Genomic DNA, 20,189 nt, shown 5'->3' with positions numbered 1-20,189 from the left:
GCTTCCGACAGATAGTCTTTTTTAATTTGTCTATTGTATTTTGCAAAACATAGAAAAATCCACACCACATTCTTGTTCACGGGCGGCTGAGGGGTAGAGTGGTCGTCCTCCAACCTGAAGGTCGGCGGTTCGATCCCCAGTCTGAGCCATCTGCATGCCGAAGTGTCCTTGGGCAAGATGCTGAACCCCGAATGGCCCCCCATAGAATAAGAAATGTGCTGCAAGTAGATGCACTGTATGAATGTGTGTGGGTGAATGTGAAACTGTAATGTAAAGCGCTATATAAATACAAATCCATTTACCATTACCATTTAATTGCACTGAATAAGTGAAGATACAGACAACATGGTTTATTGCATTCATGAGACTTTATAGAAAAGAAGGAAACAGTGAGGTTTTGGGATGTTCTTGAGAGAGAAAATAAGGTTGTGTATCTCAACACAAATACTCCACAGATCCAAATATAGCTGTCAGACAAAAATCGGCTGAATCCACTTTTAAAAGCATTGAGTGTAGACTGAGAGAGCAAAATAACTGTCAGTCAATCGTCAGTACATCTGTTTGACAAAGATCAATTTATCAATGTACATTAAAAATTTGCACTAGCTGCCACAATTAGAGATCTGAGTACAAACAAGCTGCTCAAGGAGCTTCTTGCGTTTGGCACCATGGACAGTGTTACATGTACTGTGGCCTGAGGGAGGAGCACCACACAATATCTGAAAAGCAAATGAGACCACACCAAATTTTTGTGAAGTTTTCAGTTGTGCTGTTCACTCGAAGGCCACTACACATGTCTTTACTGACAATCAGAAAGTTATCACAAAAGTGTCACATACTGTAAATACAAGGCAAGAATCTCATACCTACTATATCAGTATCTATTATAACATTGTGCATCTAGATGCAATCTACAAACTGTGAACAGCTGAGTGAAGAAATACAACAAAGATTTTGAATTATACAACAAAATAAAAAGTGCAAAATTACGAACAATAGCATATGCCAAAGTGTTATGAAATGCAATGTTTACTGTGTGTATATGTGTGCTTGTATGTGGGTTGTATGGGTTTCTCACTATGTACTGGTCCTCTCTAAACCATTCTAGGGCTACTGAGTGACACTTGTTTATACTTGTGACTGATTTGTGTTCATGTACAGTATTCTTTTTTTGTCATTTGCCACATTGTGTTTCCATCAACCTTTCCCAACCAACCACACACTTTAAACTGTATTGGAAAGTTAAGCTCTTTGTTCTAACCAGCTTACAAATGCAATCACAAACTCATTAGCTTAGGTTGCTAATCTGAACCAATTTTCATGCAACCGTTCAAGAGAGTGATTTTGATACCATTGGATCATTTCTCATAATTGTGTGCAAACCATGTCTCCTCTGTGGTGCAGCCCTAAAAAATATATTATCTGTGGCAAAGCACTGCAGTTAAAGGTTCAGTGTAGGACTTTGTGGCATCTAGTGGTGAGGGTGCAGAATGCAACCCCATGACCCCCCTCACGCTTAGCTTCGAAACATGTAGGTGAAACTAAGGCAGCCTTCAGGTCGTGTAAGAACATGAAACACTCTCTATACAGCCAGCGTTTGGTTTGTCTGTTCTTGACTATTGTAAAAACATTACAGGGCAACATGGCTGACTCTGTCAAAGAAGATCTTCTCCCTGTGAATATTGAAAGGCCTCATTCTAAAATAACTAATCCACAATGATTCTTTAGTTCAGATTATACACATTATATATGAAATTATGAATATGAATATTGTATTTGACGATAGATCCACATAAATCCTACACACTTGTCCTTTAACAGGTTCATCACAAGGACAGAGTAATGGCTCAGGAAAACAAAAACATTTAGGTGAAGCAGAAATATGAATGAAAGTCATGACCTATTGTTTTTGCATCAATACGTGATGCGCTCCAATCAGGACATATTCATTTGGTGAGTGACAATGGTGAATTCATTACGTTCACTTTGCACGACTGTGAAACATTGGTTTCAAATACATGTACCAAATACCTGTAGTGAGCAAATTTTGCACTATTATCTATGTTTAAATAAATAGGAATTGCACATACTGATCTAGATGTAGCTTTACTGCTGTCTAGTTAGCTAGGATATTGTTTAAGATAATTGAAACCCAGAGACCTAACCCTAACCGTTGCATATACCATTACTGAATAATTCAATTCTGAACACACACGCATGGTTGGACAATATAGCATATCCCAATTTAACCCCCAATATGGTCTTGTCCTTTCTTTATGTTGTGTGATAGTGATGAATTGAATATGCTCATCTTCTGACCACCTCTATTTGCCTGTGAGTGTGTGTTTAACGAGTAACTACATTAAACAAAAAACCAGAGAGGCAAAGCTACACTCATAACCACTGACAGAGGATGAAATAAGTGAGGTTAACTTGCTGTTGTCAGCTGATCACACTGAAGTGCTGCGTGTGTTGGATTTACTGTATTCTACTTTTGTGTTGATGTTAGATTAGGTTATTACTGAAAAGGTAAGTCAAGTAATCGAATGTATAGGTTAAATGTTTTGTCTGATAAAGTAGAACATCATAGCTTGTAGATCAAGTGTGACCATCAGCATTGTCAACTTTCATGAAATGTAAACAATGACAGTCTGCTGATGATCGTCAGTAGTGGCACAAATCATTTAAAAAACAAACAAACATTAAAAAATCCAACGCTTGCGCACGCGCACACACACTCACACACACACACACACACACACAAACACACAGACTAACAGATCGATGTGTATGTAAAATCTGTGAATTTCTGACATTCATAGCTTCAATCTTTTGTTGCATCCCCCGTTTCTTCTCGTCCTTCCTTCTTGTCCTCAAAATATAATCCTGTGTAAGTATGGATGCTTTATTCTACACTTTTTCAAAAAAATATTCTGTAATTTATCTTGCAGAGCTGTTGCTTTAATAATAAAAATGTTTTCTTATGCAAAACTGTATGAAACTCTAAATAACAACATCCATTATTTATACAGTGGTATATTTTCAGTGCCTTCGCTTTCTTTCTTGCTCCTTACATTCCTCCCCTCCTCTGTCCTCCACCCCCTCTTTCTAGAACACCCAGGTGACGGGGACCCACTGTGGGTTTTTGGACACCGTTTCCAGGGCGGCTTTGACCGTGCGGTAGGTCTCATCCAGGTTGTCATTAACGATACTGAGATCAAAGAAGTGACCATATGCTGCCTGGATTTTAGCAGTCTCGTCACACGTCCTCTGCATCTCTTCATCCTGAGACCGGAAAAAGAAAACAGGAGTTTGGTTTTCTTATTGAATTCTTTAGAGTTCATACTGTCTTCGCTGCCTTCTGAGCATGTTTTCACTTGATGTTTTTGAGAATACGGCGAGTGTGTCTTACCGTCAGTGTTTTAGTTACAACTTCTGCATCTACAGCGGACTGGTTCATTGCCTTGAGCACATCGAAGTCTGGAGACTGGAGGAACACCACGTAGGGTAAGAACTCAGAGGTCCTCAGCACTTTGAGAGACTAGAATGCAAGAACACACAAAGCTGTTTTATCTCTCTGTTTTTTTTTTTTAGAACAGCTAGGTTTCGCCCAATTGACTGGTTAGAGTTTCCAGAGAAGTGACAGTGAATGACTCACTTTGTCTTACAATGTCAGCTGATATAAGATGCCCTCGAGACAGACCCATGATGCTTAACTCACTGAATTGACTGACTGTTAGAGGCAGCGCCAAGCTGATCTAACTGACTATAAATATTCAAATTTCAAACCAGCTCTGCATGATGTCATGCAGAGCCGCACACTTAAAAGGTTTTTTGTGGACAACATTTTTGAGGCTCTTCTGCAAACCAGTGCAATTCATAATTGATTAAGTGACAACTGATCACACTTTGTAATCTGGCCAGAGATATCATGTTTAGGAGGCCAAAAACATGCTTTGGGAAGCCCCCATGACCTTTGACCATCCAAACCATTGACTTGACTTGATCATATAGCTGAATGTGTAATATCACCTGAGGGTTGGCATCCAGAATGCAGATGCGTCCTGCCTCCACCACCTCATGAATTGAGTCGATCTTGATTCCATAGTGGCTGCCGTCATACTCTCCATGTTCAAGGTAGCGCCCATTCTTGATATCAGTTTCCATTTTGCTGCGGCTGGTGAAGGCATACATCCGACTTTCCCGCTCCTCTTTCTGGGGCTTTCTGGAGGTATCTGAACAGACACAAACCCACAGTCATGTATTCATAAACATGCATTCTCCGTTCATTTCTTCTTAAAATTATTGACACTTAATGAAGTTGTCATAATTCAGCTTTACACATATATGATAGTATGTATTAGCTTGTTTCAGCTGTCAAACAATTTAGTCTGAACATACTGCTTTTGAAATATTTTTAGAGAAAGTTTTGAAATCCTGAAAGATTTTCCAGGAAATTCCCTCTGGTATGAGGTCATAGTATACTTTCCTAGTTACTACACACTATACAACTGTCTGACCAAGAGAACAGCACCAAAACTCTGTTATCTCAAGTACATACGGGGGGGAAAGATAACTTTCTCAAACATGAGATTACATACATGGGATGGTGGTACCAAAGAGCTGTGGATCTTTCAGTAAAAGCATGTTCTTCAGTCTCCGCCTCCCCACACCCTGGGCCCCAATGACGATCAGAGTTTTCCTCTTAAAAGGTGGGACCTTGGCTACCTCCTCATACAGCAATATCTCATGTCTGTCAAACTCTGAGAGGAAGAAAGAGAACACAAAGTTTTAGTTGGAAAACAAGCTAGAACTAGTGGAGCCTATTAAGTAAAAACATATAACTTCAGTTCTGTGTTCTGCAGATGTAATTTTACAGGGCTGGTTTGTTACCTGCATTTTTGGTGGTCACGTACATCACTTTCTTCTTCTTCTTCCCTCCAACACCAGTACAAAGATTTCCTGTCACATAAAAGCAGCTTCACATCAGTTTTTGTAGCGTACTAAAGTCATGCTAGCACTAGCTGATCAGGGGCATCCGCTTCTTCATTCATAAACTAAAATTTAACCTTCATTTAACTTAAAAAAATTAAATGTATTTTACGTTAATAATTACATTAATTACTTGATTTTAAATTAGGAGAGTGTGTGCAAACATGCACAATGATTTAACAACACATGGAAAGATTTTTACCAAACGAAAGTGAGTATTTCTTTATCCACATTTTTTTAAGTTTTTCTTCATAATTTTTCCTTTACATCCCAAGATAGCTTTTCAGTCGGATGTTGGTATGTAAGACGCTTCCTTTAGAGCTCTTGAAAATTGTTATTTTCTTGAAAAAAGTGACTAGCGATTTTCAGACATGTCCTCTAGAGAACTCCAGAGAATGGGGAATTTCTCCGCAGTCTGCCTTTCACACATGCACAACGCAGCAGGAGATTCTCAGCACAGACAGATTCACAACAGCAGAGAATACCTCTGCAGGATTCAGGCAAAGGGTGGAGCTGCAGGCAGAGGCTGGACATCACATATTAATTATTATCACCACAAACATCGACTCCTCCAGACTTTCTGCAGACTTTATACTAGGGGGGGCCAGAAACTCCAGAGGCTATAACTAAGTGATTTATAATTCCTGATATATTTGTGAATGAGGATATTGATAACCACTGATATGAAATTGAACAAATTTATGGATTCTTGCAATTATCATTTTGGATCTCAGTGGTTCGCTTTCATCCACAGCCCACTATCATCTTGATATTCCGTCTACACATTTCTTGTTATGTCAGTAAATTCTTCAGACATCAACCTTCTTGTTTGCAGTACATGAACAGAGCAGGATTATTTGGGTGATTTTAAAATTTAAAACTATCTTTGAGCCTGGGGATTGTTAAAATTCTCAGATTATGATTAAGGGCATTTCAAATTGATATGCCCTTTTTAGATCTGGTCATTCATCAGATGGCAGTGTCAAACAGCAAGAGGACTTACAAGAAATGTCAATAACTAATTTCTTTTTTCTATGTTTTCATAATGTATTGCTTCCTGTTACCTGCTGGTGCCAGTTCCACATCTCTCTTTACGAATGCTTTCCTTTTCTCCTCGAGCATCTGACTTGGGATCAGCCCTGTGCTGCCACCCTCAACATGACGGGCCTGTAGAGCACATCCATGCACAAAGTGATTGATATATTTGTAATAAAAACAAACACTTGTGGTGACATAGGATTTCATTCTGATATGTATAATCCGCCATGCAACACAAAATGAAGTGTTATGTACACATGGTGTTTCTGTACTTCACCTGCCACCAGTTGACATCATCCTGATTGACTATCTTCAGGATGTCCCCTGTCTCAAACCTTAGGCCTGCCTCCTTACAAGGAATTAGGTTGTCATTGGCTGGGTCGTAGTCATAGTGACATTTAAAGAACACCTGGGGAAACACAGTTGGGGTCTCAGCATGATGTCTTGTGCCAGCGATGCACCTGACAGTATGATCATGTTAGTGTTTGTAAATGTCACCTGTCTTGGTGGTATGGCTTCATGGTAGCTGGGCAGTATCTTCAGAACCACACTTCCGCTGGTTGCTTGCAGTTCCTCCTGGATCACCCTGGGGTCTTTGCCCACCTCTCTTCCATTCACCTGGCAGCAAGAACAAAGATTTTTTTAGATTGACATGTGAATAATTACCTTTTGCAGTACCTTTAATGGATACAGCATACACTTGTTGAAGTTCTTGCCAAAAGTTAGATGTCTATATGCGAAATACGAAGCTAGGGCCATCAGAAAGTTAGCTCAATATAAAGATTGAAAACATCGGGGCCTGGCTACAATGGCCAACCTTACCTCTTTGATGATATCTCCAACATGCAGCAGTCCTTGCTGGTCTATCATACCACCCTGAAGGATGCGAGCTATCACCAGCTCACCAGCCTCCACCTTGAATGTCACCCCCTGAAACACAATTTATGTATGTATGTGATTATTTTTTTTTAATTATCCATTTCTGTGGTGAAAATGAAGAAAATCTGCATCTACATTTGTATCTAGCAATTCACTACACATGACATGTATCTTGGAGAAGAGATGGGGCAACTAATCATTGGATGAACTCAGCTGTGTCAACTGTGTTTACTCTTTAATGTTACCTACCAGATGCTCCCCCGTCACTTTCCGTATGCCCACCATGCGGACTGCATCAGGTGGCGGGTGCTGGTTGTGTGTGTGTCCATCCTCTGCTTCATGATCCACTTCATCACAGGGGCTAGGGGGTGGGCTATCACATGCCTGGGATGCCACTGAATCATGAGTCTCTAGTAAAGACTGACAAAAAGATCACAGACAAAAACTAGCTTTACAGTTACCACTTTGAGATCGACTGAACAGTGTCTCTGCACGAGACAGACTGTTTACTTTCCACACACTCTCCTCGGAAAAGTCTTCCTCGTGTGTGGCACCTCAGAGTACCACACCCACTAGATCCTCCTACCGGCCATACTCACCATCAACTAAACAACATAAGCAGCCTCCAAAAAACATTACATTATAACCACAAATATATGGAAACTGAACAAACATGCAAATAAACCAAAACAATCTACTCTGGCCTTCACTAGCAGAAAAGTGAATATTGGTTATGTAATTTACAATCCCTTAAAAGCGCTGCCTCCTCATCTCCCAACTGTATCCATAAAAATCTGCCTTTTAGATGCAAGGTCATTAAACAACAAATCATGTATACGCAATGATTTCATTAATAATATTGAATGAATGAAACAACCCCATACAGCCTTCTCTTATGCTCAGTAACCCCATCCATCTGAGAGAGTCGGGGCAATTTTCGTATGCATTGTCATCCCTCTTTATGATCCTGCCCCTCATACCTGACACTGAACATTAGTTGAACTAATTTATCTAATGACCTCTGCCTGCTATCATTGGATTAAGTTGCTCCAACAAGAACCAGAATCGGTCCCATCTTTATAAAAACCTTGTTATCGCATCATGATTATTAATTGAAAAAGAAGGTGTATAAAATCTCCCCTTAATTGTCAGTTTCAGAGACACTAACAAAGATGAAGACAAGGTTTCAGAGTCCAAATTGGAGATATTTTGACATCGTACTACGAATGACACTGTGGTAATGCATTGTGGTGACTTGGTATACGTTTGTTCCTTCCACACCTGGAAATGAGGCTTTGTGAGTATGCAGGAAAGCTCAGCTGCAGTGTCCGAACGGTGCGTGAAGGGGTCCAGATCTCTGAGGATCTCCAGCAGGAGCTCCACGTTGTTCTCCCTAACCGCCGAGAGGTGTGGCTCCCTCAGGCTCTCCTCGTGTTCCTAACACACAAACACACATACACATTTATATATATAAATATGCACAGTTATAAAAACATGGATACCCAGAGACACAACTTGAAATATGTGCCAGAGATATGCCGACAGTAGCTATGGGGGCTGCCAAACTGCAGAGATACAAATGGGCAAAGAAGCCATGCCCACATACAGACAGGAAAAACATACAAAGCTCTGTGCTTTTTGTATTTGTCTATGTGTGTGTGCATGTTCCATACCTGAGGGCTCTCCATGATTCCTTTGAGGTAGATGAGGTCCAGGTCATTGGCCGTGGTCGAGCTGGTTGTACTGTCACTCATCACGTCCAGCACCTGGGGCACTGTAACAATCAAATATACAAACACACACACACACACACAGAAAGAGAAGGGGTCAGGGGGGCATTAAAAGGAAACAAGGAGCAATAAAGGAAACACAGGAAAATGACATAGGGACAAATGAGACTGCAGGTTTTCATGTCCTGCAGACACAGGTAGGGTTGGGGATATCGATAGTAAATTACTCTATTGAAACATCAAAAACTAATTGTTAGATTCTTTAATTTGATTTGAGATTGCTTTTGCTTCTCTTGATCACTCCTGTGGCTGCCTCCCTCACACAGACACAAGCAACACATCCTTACTGTGTGTGCAACGTAGTTCCTATATGTGAGGTTTTTTTAATCTGTAAAGAACAGCAAAGAGCCAGGGCGGAGCTAAAGAAGTGAGGTGCCAAAACGAGTTCACTAGTGTTGTGTTCAATGATAAAAGATGGAGGCGGACGATCGGTTAAAAAAAGAAACAGCCCTGAAACAATCGTACTGCAGGGGTTTGTGTATCAGAAGGAAAAAGTTGAACAGACAACTGTCACCATTTGAAATGCCACCCACTGCTTACTAGAGAATACCCGAATATCTGCATGTCCACATATCCCACTGTACATAACTCTCAGTGTCATTTTTAGACTAAGACATGAATAAACAAAACATAGTGGACAGTCATGTGGGGATTGTGGGGATAGGAGCTACTGAGGAGGTCTGGTCTCACCAGACTCTGTCCTGGTGGAGGCCACAGGCATGGTAGAGCCTCAGTCAATCTGAGAGAGAGAGAGAGAGAGAGAGAGAGAGAGAGAGAGAGGGGGAAATTAAGTAAACGATGAGGGGCAAAACAGTAGGAATCTCATGTTATTCTTATTGTTAACAATGAGGTTCAAAAAATCATTCAAGATTTGGGGATTTATGGTTATTGGCTTTCTTCTGAATTGCATTATTACTTTACAGCAAATACATGCATGCTCACACACACACACACACACACACACACATACACATACACATACACACACACACACACACACACACACACACACACACACAAACACACACACAAATGGTACGGCAACAAAAGAAGGGCAGACGTCCAGCATTGTTCTTGAATTGAACAACTATACCAAAAGTGCAGAAGACATTTTTGGCAGATATATAAAAATAAATAATGCAAGAGAAAGAGGGACAGGGGCTTGTGGGGGTAACTAATCTACATATCACCATGACAAAAGACACACTACAATGGCAATTTTGGAGAGACAGAGCGAGACAGAGAGAGAGAAATAAGAACAAAGACTCTCACAACCCTTTAACTATAAAATCCAGTCTACTTTTGCAGCTTTAACTGTCTAAGTGTGACACTGTAGCAAAGCTGCGCTTCAACTCATGGCTGCCATGGAAACCTACTCTCCTTCAGTTTTACACACACACACACACACACACACGCACACATTTCTGTTAATGCTGGAGAAGGCATTACACAACACATCACGCAAGAGTAAGAGCGAGAAATAGTGGAAGAGAAGATGACGTAGAGAGAAAAGCTGTAAGGACTTGCTCATGCCAAGAGGAGAAGAGGATGGAGGGATGACGTCTATAAGTTTTACTTGAGTATTATGTACAGCATAATTCTGTCAGTGTCCTGTTGTTCTCCATTATATTATTATATATTAAAGATTACCGCATAACATGTATTTTAATTTGTATACTATAAAGCTGTATCTGACTAAAACATAATTTAAATATTTTACACAAGAAGACCGTGTATAGGAATATTATACAGCCTGAGTCCATCATATCAATATAAAGGAGAAAAAGGGGAAAATTGTCCTCTGAGACATAAAATATGTGCAAATGTTTTTAATATTATTGATGCATTGGTAACAGCTAACAGGTGCCAAATAAAGAAATCATTTTCTGTTGATGACTGACGTGCTGAGAAACAGTAGGATAAAAAAAGAGGACAGGACCAAAGATTGCTCAATTGTTGTTCACCTGAATTATATAAACATCACACACACTCCCCCCCCACACACACATACACATAATTACTGATAACACACTGCTGTGCTCCATCTGCTATTATTCCTCCTCACATTCTCTTCTTCCTTCCCTCTTTCCCCCATCCCTTTTCCGCTCATCCTCGTGTTTCCTTGTACATTTGACCTCTTTGCACTTCTTTCTTTCTCCCACGCAGCCCCATACTCTCTCTCCCTTTATGCTCTTCCTTGCTCACAGCCCCAACCCCCAATGTTCCCTTCTTCTCCTTCTGTTGACATCCTCCCCTCCCTCACCCCTTTATCCCACACGCCCAGCCACTGCGTAATGCCCCACCTCCCTACGTCTCCCACCGTCATCCATCTGCTCAGCTTCACCACTATGTAAAGACAGCGACCCAGGTGTACACGCACACACACACACACACACACACACACACACATTTAAAAACGGAGGACCAGTGAAATTGTCCTCACTCTATATAGTATAGGCTTTAAATGTTCCTCATAAAGATAGAAGTACACAAACACACACACAATTTCAATGTTTGTTGTTGTTGTTGATGTAATGATTCATGAATAAAGGTTTCTGGCGCTTTCTGCTTCAATATAATAAACACGATCATTTGTGTCTACTGGTCTATAGAGTTTGTGTGTTTGCTTGTGGGAAGGGTGGAGGATGTTTGTTTTTTACATCAGCTGAACAGCAGCTGTTCCATGTGCTGCTGTCTTTATTGACATGGTTTAATGTTCAAATTAGTATCATTAGGATTAGCTACCTAGACTGTATCCCTCTCTCCCACACATACACACAGGGGTTAGTCTCATGAGTAACATATAACAAAGCATGATGACCAGACACACGCACATAAGCACACACGCACATACAGAGAGTGAGAGAGAGAGAGAGTGAGCGAGAGAGAGAGAGAGAGACAGAAAGAGAGCGAGAAAGATAGAGAGAGAGAGAGAGAAGATGGTAACTGAACAACACAATTTGTCTGAATCTTAAACGCAGTAACACGGTTTTTTAAATGGACCCCACACAAATTCACGAGCACGCGCCATTGTCATCCCAGCGGAGATGCTCTGACAATAAAGACTCAGCGAGAAGAAGAGAGAAGAAGATGCTGAATAGTAACTGTGAGATACATGAGTGTTAATGAGAGGCGCCATGTTCATGTTGAATAAACAGTCGTTCACTCACCTTTCAGCAGAATAACACAAGCTTCTCACGGTCTCTGCTCCTCTGGCTCTTATTGTTGTTGTCTGCTCCGCTGGAGCGTCATCAACGGCCACAGCGTCAAGTGGAAAGGAAAAACAAACGTGTCTTCCGGGAAATGTCGAAAAATAAAATCCCTCAGGCAGCTACATGGATTTTCACTGCTTAAATATTATTGTTGCATGGATATAAAATATGTTTAAAGACTTGTTTAAGTCTTCAGTACATGTGTGTCATACAATATAGGTAATACTTTGTAAGTTAAAGAAAAACGTTATTTAATCTTGAAGGCAAATGCATTCTTTTTCCGGTCTAATTCCTGCAAGTTTGATGTACCAATGCAGAACATTGGTAGGGACATTGTTTTGTTATATTTAAACTGACCCAGCAATATTAAATAATATAATATAATATAATATAATATAATATAATATAATATTATATTATATTATATTACATTATATTATGTCTCTTAAGTTTCCTCAAGTATAGAACAATTATTTTCTAATATACATGTATCTATCTATCTATCTATCCATCTATCTATCTATCTATCTATCTATCTATCTATCTATCTATCTATCTATCTATCTATCTATCTATCTATCTGTCTATCTAATAAATGCTTATAATGGGGCTGAAGGACAACCTCAAAACATAATGCCTCCGGCTGTCACCCGTCCAAAGGCATAAAAACATCTTTGTTTGTGAGCAGCTGATATTTATTTGTTTGTTTTTATAACATTAGTGCTCATTATTCAGAGTGATTATTAGAATATAAGATTTATAAACTATAAACATGGACACCGTCACCATTTGATCCCCCCCCCCCTCCACCCAAAAAAGAGATAAATCACTTCATTTGAATCACACAGAAAAGTTTTTATTAATTTATTCTGTTGTTACTTTTTACAGGAGCAACAATAAAACAAGAATTTTCTCATCTAAACAGTTATTGGACAGTAGGGGGCGTTAATGCTCACGCGCACACACAGACACAGTTCCACCTTGTGATTAGTATCACAATCTCATTATATATATTCTATTTCAATAATACATTATGTATAAACATGTTGCAATGAGTGAGATGTGACACAGTGACAAGAGACAGAGCGAGCTTGTATTGTGGTCGGTGATGGTCATTGTTTGGGGTAAGGACTCAGGTGTGAGGGGTCAGAGGCACGTGTCGGCCCCTCCAGGTGCCGTGTGGGACACACACTCAGAGGGAATGCCAGATGAGGAGGGTGGGGGCAGGTGGAGTCACCACATGTTGGAATCATCATATCTGTGAAAAGAAACAAAAAGGAGCCAATGTTACGGCTCTATAAATTCACTTTCAGATATTCTGCTCTCAAATTTAGAGCCACTGCAGATGAATGTCTGTCAGGTTTATAACGCAAAATATGTCTTGATATCAAAGAAATTTGTGGATTAAATAGAGAATATGTTTATTACAGCTCACATGGCTGCTTCAGCTTGTGTGTGTTTTGGGTCTTTACCTTGATCTCTGGTCTCTGTTACTGTCGGCACCAAACAGGAGCTCTGCGACCATGTCCTCCTGAGCTGAGCGCTTTCCATACCTGGGACACAGATTATTTTTAAATTGTTACTTACATCAAACACTGACAAGTCAAAATGAATGATTTTCCGGAAATCACACCTGCTTTATACTATTTATGGTTAATAATTACGAACTGAAAATAAATATTATTATTAAATAATACATTTTAGTAATTCTTATTGTGAGAGGTTGAGTCTGCCAATTCCGCCCTGGATTCGGATTCCAATGTTCACTCTCCCACACAAATAGAAGAGGTGCATTAACTTACTGCTAATGCTAACCTATAGCACATATGATGGCTTTTATTATGGCCAAAGACTGGATATAGAGATGGTTCCCCAAAAGTGAAGCCAAATAATCCTGATTGACCCTGGTGGCTGTTTGCAGTATAGCTCATAAACCTAACCTCCTCCATTATGGCAGAAGGGACATGGTCCAAACAAAAAGGTTAATGTACAAATTTTTTTCCAAAGATGTATTCCGTCATTTTGGGTAGTTCTTACAACATTGATGCTTTTTCAAGTGTTCATAGAGTAATTTTGTTTTTTGTTACAAATCATTGATTCATGATTGACAGTTAAGACAGAGATGCACTTGGTCGATTGCATGTATCAGCAATATGTAGCTCTATAGTGGCTCCACACCATAATATAACATTTACATAATCAAAATCGGTCAACATGTGAAATCAGAGTGTCTTTTACAGGAATGGGTCTCTGATCGATGAGAGCGATTCCCTAAATCTTGACCCTGCTTTCATCACTGGTCTCAGTGTTAGTGCTCATCGTGACTGAAAGTAGCACAGAGCTATATATTCTGAAACTTCTTGTCTTTCTTTCGGTCCATTGCTACACTGTCCTCTTACCTCTGTCTGCCTGCCGTGCCTGTAAATTGCTTCACTTGTTGCCTCCCTTTGCTTCTAATGCTTTGCTTTCACAGTCAGACTCAGGTCTAATGCCCGTGTGTGTGAGCAAGTGTCATTACCAAGTCTGCATGAGTCTTTATTCTTTTTCTCTTGATGGGGAAACCAGGGGCTCCAAGAGAGTCTCAATTGTAAAGTCACAGAACCGTTCAATAAAAAGTTTACTTGGCGCTGTGTGTGTGTGTGTGTGTGTGTGTGTTCATGAAACCGCAATACTCAACACAGCCCTGCAGCTCTGTAGGTTTCCCATCATCCACCTGTTCCACTTCCCCGTACGACCCCGGCACCCAATCTTAAGCTTTGGTACACACACAGGAAGATGTGTGTCTTTGTGTGTGTTTTGCTCAGTGGGAAAGCAATCAAGTAGCTCACATGCTCTGTTTCACGCAGCTGTCAAACAGTGAAACACATCAGGATATAAAATGTCTCCTCTTCCCATAATGGCCCGTCTGCATCCTCATATCTCCCTGGTGGGTCCTGCTCTCATTCTCTCTTCGCCTTACTGTTTTGTCTCCATTGAGGTATATCTCCTTTGTTGGTCCGCATCTTTTCCTGTCTGCTTGTATCCGGTCCTTGCTCGATTTCTTTCTCAAATGCAAAAATCGTCCTTGTTTTAAGAAATACAAGCCCAGGTTGTGCCTCTCATCTATTCCCATTTGCAATGGAATCTAGCGAGGGGAGCATCTGCTCTTCTTAAGGTCATTTAATAACATGCAGTCGCATTGTAAAACATGCAGAAAATAACACTGTGATGTTTTAAAGGAAATTTGAAAAAAATGAAAAGCAACATCAAATAAAGTTTATTTTTCCTCTGTCAAGGTGGTTGTCACACCTGTCAGTATGTCTGTTAGTTTGTTAGTTAGCAGTCATGAATAAACTACTTAAAGGAGCACCTCAAAACCCGGTAGGAGCATGTGGTTTAGACCGGGGAAGAATCTTTGAATTTTTGTCAGAGAATAATGTATGGATCACGTTGAAAAACATCAGGCATGATGACTGATTTGAGTGTTTATAGTTTGGTTCAGATCCAAATAAAAATGTGAATCGAATGAATTTAAATGTGATTTCATAAGAGTACTGTTCGGCCACTCTACTGGGTGCCAGTAATGTAACAGAATATTTTTTATATAGATGGTTGGAAGCATTTTTTGGCTTAACAATAGATGGATTATGTTGTTGGTTTGTCAATGTGACACAAATGTAAACCTAAGAAGCCCAACTGGGGGCTATTGAAGCTCTAACAGTCATTTGTCATGTTTAAAAAAAATAATAATTATTTGGTATTTCGTGTTTTTGGTGAAGACACTAGTATATTTGTAGAGTTACACAATGATATGAGCCACGGGTCAAAATCGACCAAAGGCTCTCGCCCGCACAGATCCTTTATCTGTATGAGCAGTGTCTTCAGCTGACAGCCGCCACATTCCCCAGCCTTTTATCCATCAACTGTTTATGTAACCATATACTTTTTATCACATATGATGTGTCTTCATTTTATCTCTCCAGTGAAACAGAGGAACAAAATTTACATGCCATGTTATTTGCAGTCCTCTTTAAACCACACACTGAAATATCAACAACCAATTTGACTTTCATGAATAAAAGCTATAGGCTTATGAGCCAGGCGGGACCAAAACAATATGGCATGCCACATCTCCATAGGACAGATTTTTCTACCTTAGAGCAGCGGCTTGTCTAAATGAATTTGGGAATTCTTTCTTGGATGCATCTGTACCAATTTTATTGCTCTGGTCCTGTTGATTCGGAAGCCTGGGGTTTTTGGAGAGTGGCCAGTAATCAAATCTACGGAGCCGCTGTTGTGTGCTGGTGAAGGGTTAGGGCAGTGAAGGGCTCCTGGCTAAAGTCAAAGAACTTGATGACTTGTATAAAGCAAAATCTAATGTGGATTAATGTGGAGGCAAACAGCCAGATGCTAAATGGTTCCAATGCTAGAATAGGTTTGGGGAATGGTACTTGAGATGGTTCATTTGGCACACACATGCATACACGCACAAACACAAACACAAACACAAACACAAACACAAACACAAACACACATACACACTATCAAAACAAATCTTTCTTTATGAGGTCAGAAAATACAGAAATACAAGACTGAACAAAACCAGTGTATGTGTCACAAACACCCACATATGTGTATATACTGTACCTCTGCCTTGTGATCAGATTGATGTAGTGTCTCAGAGCGGTGTAGTACTTGGCCAGCTCTTCGGGCGCGGCGTCTTCACCGGGGTTCTCAGGTTTGGGTGGGTAGGCGTCCGCCAGTGTTCCCAGACACACCAGCACACACAGCACTACAGCCACCAGCACTGTCCACAGCTTCATCATCATGGCAATCTAAGACGGGGCAATAAGATGTGGGGAGTTATGGATGCTAAAGCGCCAACATTTTACATGTATCAAAAATGAACAAATCAGGTTGATCAATTTTGTTTTAATAGAAACCAAATTCTTTTTTCCATGGTATCACTGGTCAAAATGAGAAACCAAAGAATCGATGTTTCCTCTTTCTTTCTCTGAAGGCAAAATGTTTGGTGCATGTTGAATCCCCCCCTGAGGGGCCTGACATGAAAAAACTGTGTGATTTGTTTTAGTGGGAAATGTTTACCCCAAAGAAGGACAAGTAAACAGGTTTGTGAGGCAGCTTAACAAGTCATACACATCATGGAAAGTAAAAACCTGAGGGCTGTCGATTGACTTATTGTCAGGCCCATCAGAGAGAGCGTTATTTAGATCTGGGGAAAAGATGGAGACGACGGATTGACTGAAGTGGAGGAAACGATTGCTATGAGTCATTATTAATAATATGCTGTTGACAATACTTGGTATGTAGTTTCAGCAGCTGAAGAAGGCTGTTATATGTTCTATAACCTCAAAGCTATTATTAGGATTATTATTAAAACGACTACTGCCACTAGCTTTACTACTAATGATATTGATAATGTTATCCAGGGGTTGAATGTGTGTTGCCTCTGCCTGTAAAAACTGATAACATCTGTTCACCAGCAGGGCCACAGTGGGTCGTGACTTCAGCCCTTCCTTGGGTAACATTTGCTAAGGAGGTCATAGAGCAACAAAACCTCAAATGTACCGGTGGAATATCAGCAAAAAGAGTATCCCATAATCCTTTGGTGAAGTGCTTTTTGGCTTCTAATCAATGACAAAAAAAAGACTAGTGGCAACAGCATATCAGGATTTCTCCCAGTTTTCCCACTGATCACCAATTTAACAGTTAAAAATGATATCAATCAATATTATGTATTTTTTTTATTCTATGTGGTAAAATATACCAAATTATCTCATTCACAGATTTGTCTTTAAATATTATATTTACTTACCTGTATATGCAACTAAAATACAAGAGTGATTTCATGACACTGTTAATCAGAGCAATAAATAATCATGTTCCCTCCTTTCAGTTTCACCTTCCAACATGAGATGGAATCATAGCAATCAACAGTTAGACTTCACTGTTTTGTCCCTTCTGTAGCAAGGAAAAAGTCAAACCTGGTTTTCTACATTAAATTGGTCATATAATTAGACACAATTTAAAGGACTAAGTCACAATAGGCAAACACAATGATTAAACATTTACATTGTTGGTGAATAAAGTTTAATCGTTGATTGAACCTCCTTTTCCTTTCTTTACAAGCTCTGCTTTTGGCGTCAAATCTAAGCAAATCAAACACAAGAAGTCTGGGCAGTTGTTCCAGAAGAGCTGCCTCAACTCAGACAAATGATTACATGTTATTGCACAGGTTCTCTGCAGTGTTAAGCTCTTGGGCCTGACTCAAAAACTTGGATTTTCTTAGTTTACTTCAGTGTTTTGCTGGATGACAGCACAGATAAAAACCTTGAGAATTCATCTTCCCCTCGATGAAGCATGATGCCCCCTCCACCATACTTCACCATCAGGTTGATGTTGTTATCTTGGGTGCCCTTTTTATGCTTGCAAACACTTCCCCCAATCCAAGGTGGAGAGTAGCAGAAGCCACCACAGTAAATCATTTCAATTTGTTTGTCTGACTGAGAAATCATGAATATATAAACTCTCCAAGGGGAAGTTGTGAAGCTTTTCAGTCATGCAAATTAACAAGTCTGAATCGTACATCTTCATCCCAGTCCCATGGCGTTATCAGGGCAGCTGATGCGTCTTGGGAACGGCAAACTCAAAATGTTTGAGGGGTATTTGTTTTAATATAAATTCAAGTCGCTCTAATATTGAATAAATTACCATTGTGTTTTTTTCCCACTGCTGCAAGTCATGCTTGATGTGAACTAAAAAGGTTTCTCCTGCCTTTCTCACTGGAAATCAGTCTGCAAACGAACATGTCAGCTCCTGCGTCTGGAACAACAATGTTATATCTGTGGTGCTGAACGCGCCCCCAGCATCACCACACCGTGAAGGTGCTCTTAAAAATAAAAAAATAGACAAATACAATCTCAAAGCTGGCTAAACAATTTACATTAACCATGTGTGGTAATTGTGCACAGGCTTTGCACGCAAAGTCAACTTTTTGGTCATGTGGATTAATAATAAAAAAAAATATATATATATATATTAATAGCACCTTAACTCTCGTTTTGGAGCTAAAAAGCTGCCTCCTTCATCAGATTATTTAATAATTCAGTGAGCCTCCTGCAGTTTAGAGCATCCTTGTTTCACAGCTCCGGTAAATTAGCCTGATATAAACAGACAGGCTGCATTTTTATTATCTATGTGCAAAAGTCGAAGAAAAAAAGCTGAGAGGGTTAATTCAACATTTTGACTTTCTGTGACATCAAGATTGTCTCTTTTAAGTTAAAGGTTTTGCACACAGAAATAAATTGTCTCATATTATTGAATCTGCATGAATTTCTCAGCAAACAATTTGAAAAATGTCTCCAATATAGTTTTACATCTGTTTGGGACTTAAATCACCTTTATATTGATGTTTGCAACAATTAAAACCTCCTGAATTAAAAAAAAATTGCCTATGCCATCAAGAAAAAAAAAATGATGAGAAATAAATAAGCCCTAAATGAATAAGTGTGTGAAGTGTGCAGACTTACTTTCAGGAGACTTTGGGGTTTGCAGGTTGCAGTTGGAGTCACAGGTGGTTTGTCACAGCAGCAGCAGAGGTCGATTCTTTCTCTTCTCTCCTCACAGTCAGCTCTTACTCATGCTGCACGTTGCGTTCAAACAGTGGTGCTTTATATTGTTCACCAGCACAGGAGAAAGGAGGGGTTATACCACAGGAGTAATAATGCGTGTGTGTGCGTGTTTGTATGTTTGTGTGTGTGGGGTGTGTGTGTGTGTGTGTGTGTGTGTGTGTGTGTGTGTGTGTGTGTGTGCGTGTGTGTGAGTGTGTTTGTGAGTGTGTGTGTGTGTGAGGGAAAAGGGTGGGTGAGGAGGAGGCTGAATGCGTCAGATGGTGATGGTGATGGAGACATTACTAACGCATTAAGTCCCTTGTGTTTGATGGAGTTAACAGATGACATTTGGGTCCATGACACTCACAACCTGCATCACTGGAGAAAACAGAATCTTTACTTTGAATTTCGTCGAATCTTTTTCATTCGTCTTCCTCTGGAGAACCGTGCACATACTGTACCCCGTAATACAGCATTCCTCCAGCTCTGGCATGACCTTTGACCTCTCTATTCAGAAAGACAGATCAACATCACTATTAGAATAAGAAACCAAAACAACTAAAGAGGATCATTTTTTGCTCCTGTCCTGTGTTTGTTCACATTTGCAGAAGTGTGACGATCGAGATTGTCACACGTTCTAATTTACGACCATTTTCACATTTACGACC

General features: G+C 40.0%; 2 protein-coding genes across 2 annotated transcripts; both read right to left on the bottom strand.

Moving 5' to 3' along the window:
* Window positions 1–349: 349 nt before the first annotated feature.
* mpp2a (MAGUK p55 scaffold protein 2a) lies at window positions 350–11,961 on the bottom strand. The gene is made up of 14 exons (XM_053443282.1): window positions 11,870–11,961; window positions 9,390–9,438; window positions 8,583–8,683; window positions 8,191–8,346; window positions 7,159–7,329; window positions 6,853–6,960; window positions 6,529–6,648; window positions 6,308–6,439; window positions 6,057–6,159; window positions 4,894–4,962; window positions 4,602–4,763; window positions 4,033–4,235; window positions 3,413–3,541; window positions 350–3,285 (listed from the first exon to the last, which is right to left on the bottom strand). The coding sequence occupies exons 2-14, from the start codon at window positions 9,418–9,420 to the stop codon at window positions 3,109–3,111; spliced, it is 1,662 nt and encodes a 553-aa protein (XP_053299257.1). The 5' UTR covers window positions 9,421–9,438; window positions 11,870–11,961; the 3' UTR covers window positions 350–3,108.
* An 868-nt stretch (window positions 11,962–12,829) lies between these two features.
* Window positions 12,830–19,542, bottom strand: pyya (peptide YYa). Its single transcript, XM_053443523.1, has 4 exons — window positions 19,441–19,542; window positions 16,538–16,725; window positions 13,384–13,464; window positions 12,830–13,169 (listed from the first exon to the last, which is right to left on the bottom strand). Exons 2-4 carry the CDS (start codon window positions 16,717–16,719, stop codon window positions 13,145–13,147), a joined length of 288 nt encoding a protein of 95 aa, XP_053299498.1. The 5' UTR covers window positions 16,720–16,725; window positions 19,441–19,542; the 3' UTR covers window positions 12,830–13,144.
* Window positions 19,543–20,189: the final 647 nt, after the last annotated feature.

This window comes from Pleuronectes platessa, chromosome 16 (assembly GCF_947347685.1).
Source record: "Pleuronectes platessa chromosome 16, fPlePla1.1, whole genome shotgun sequence".
Lineage (NCBI taxonomy): Eukaryota > Metazoa > Chordata > Actinopteri > Pleuronectiformes > Pleuronectidae > Pleuronectes > Pleuronectes platessa.
Note: the sequence above shows the minus strand (reverse complement) of the source record. Positions and strands in the feature narration are given on the sequence as shown.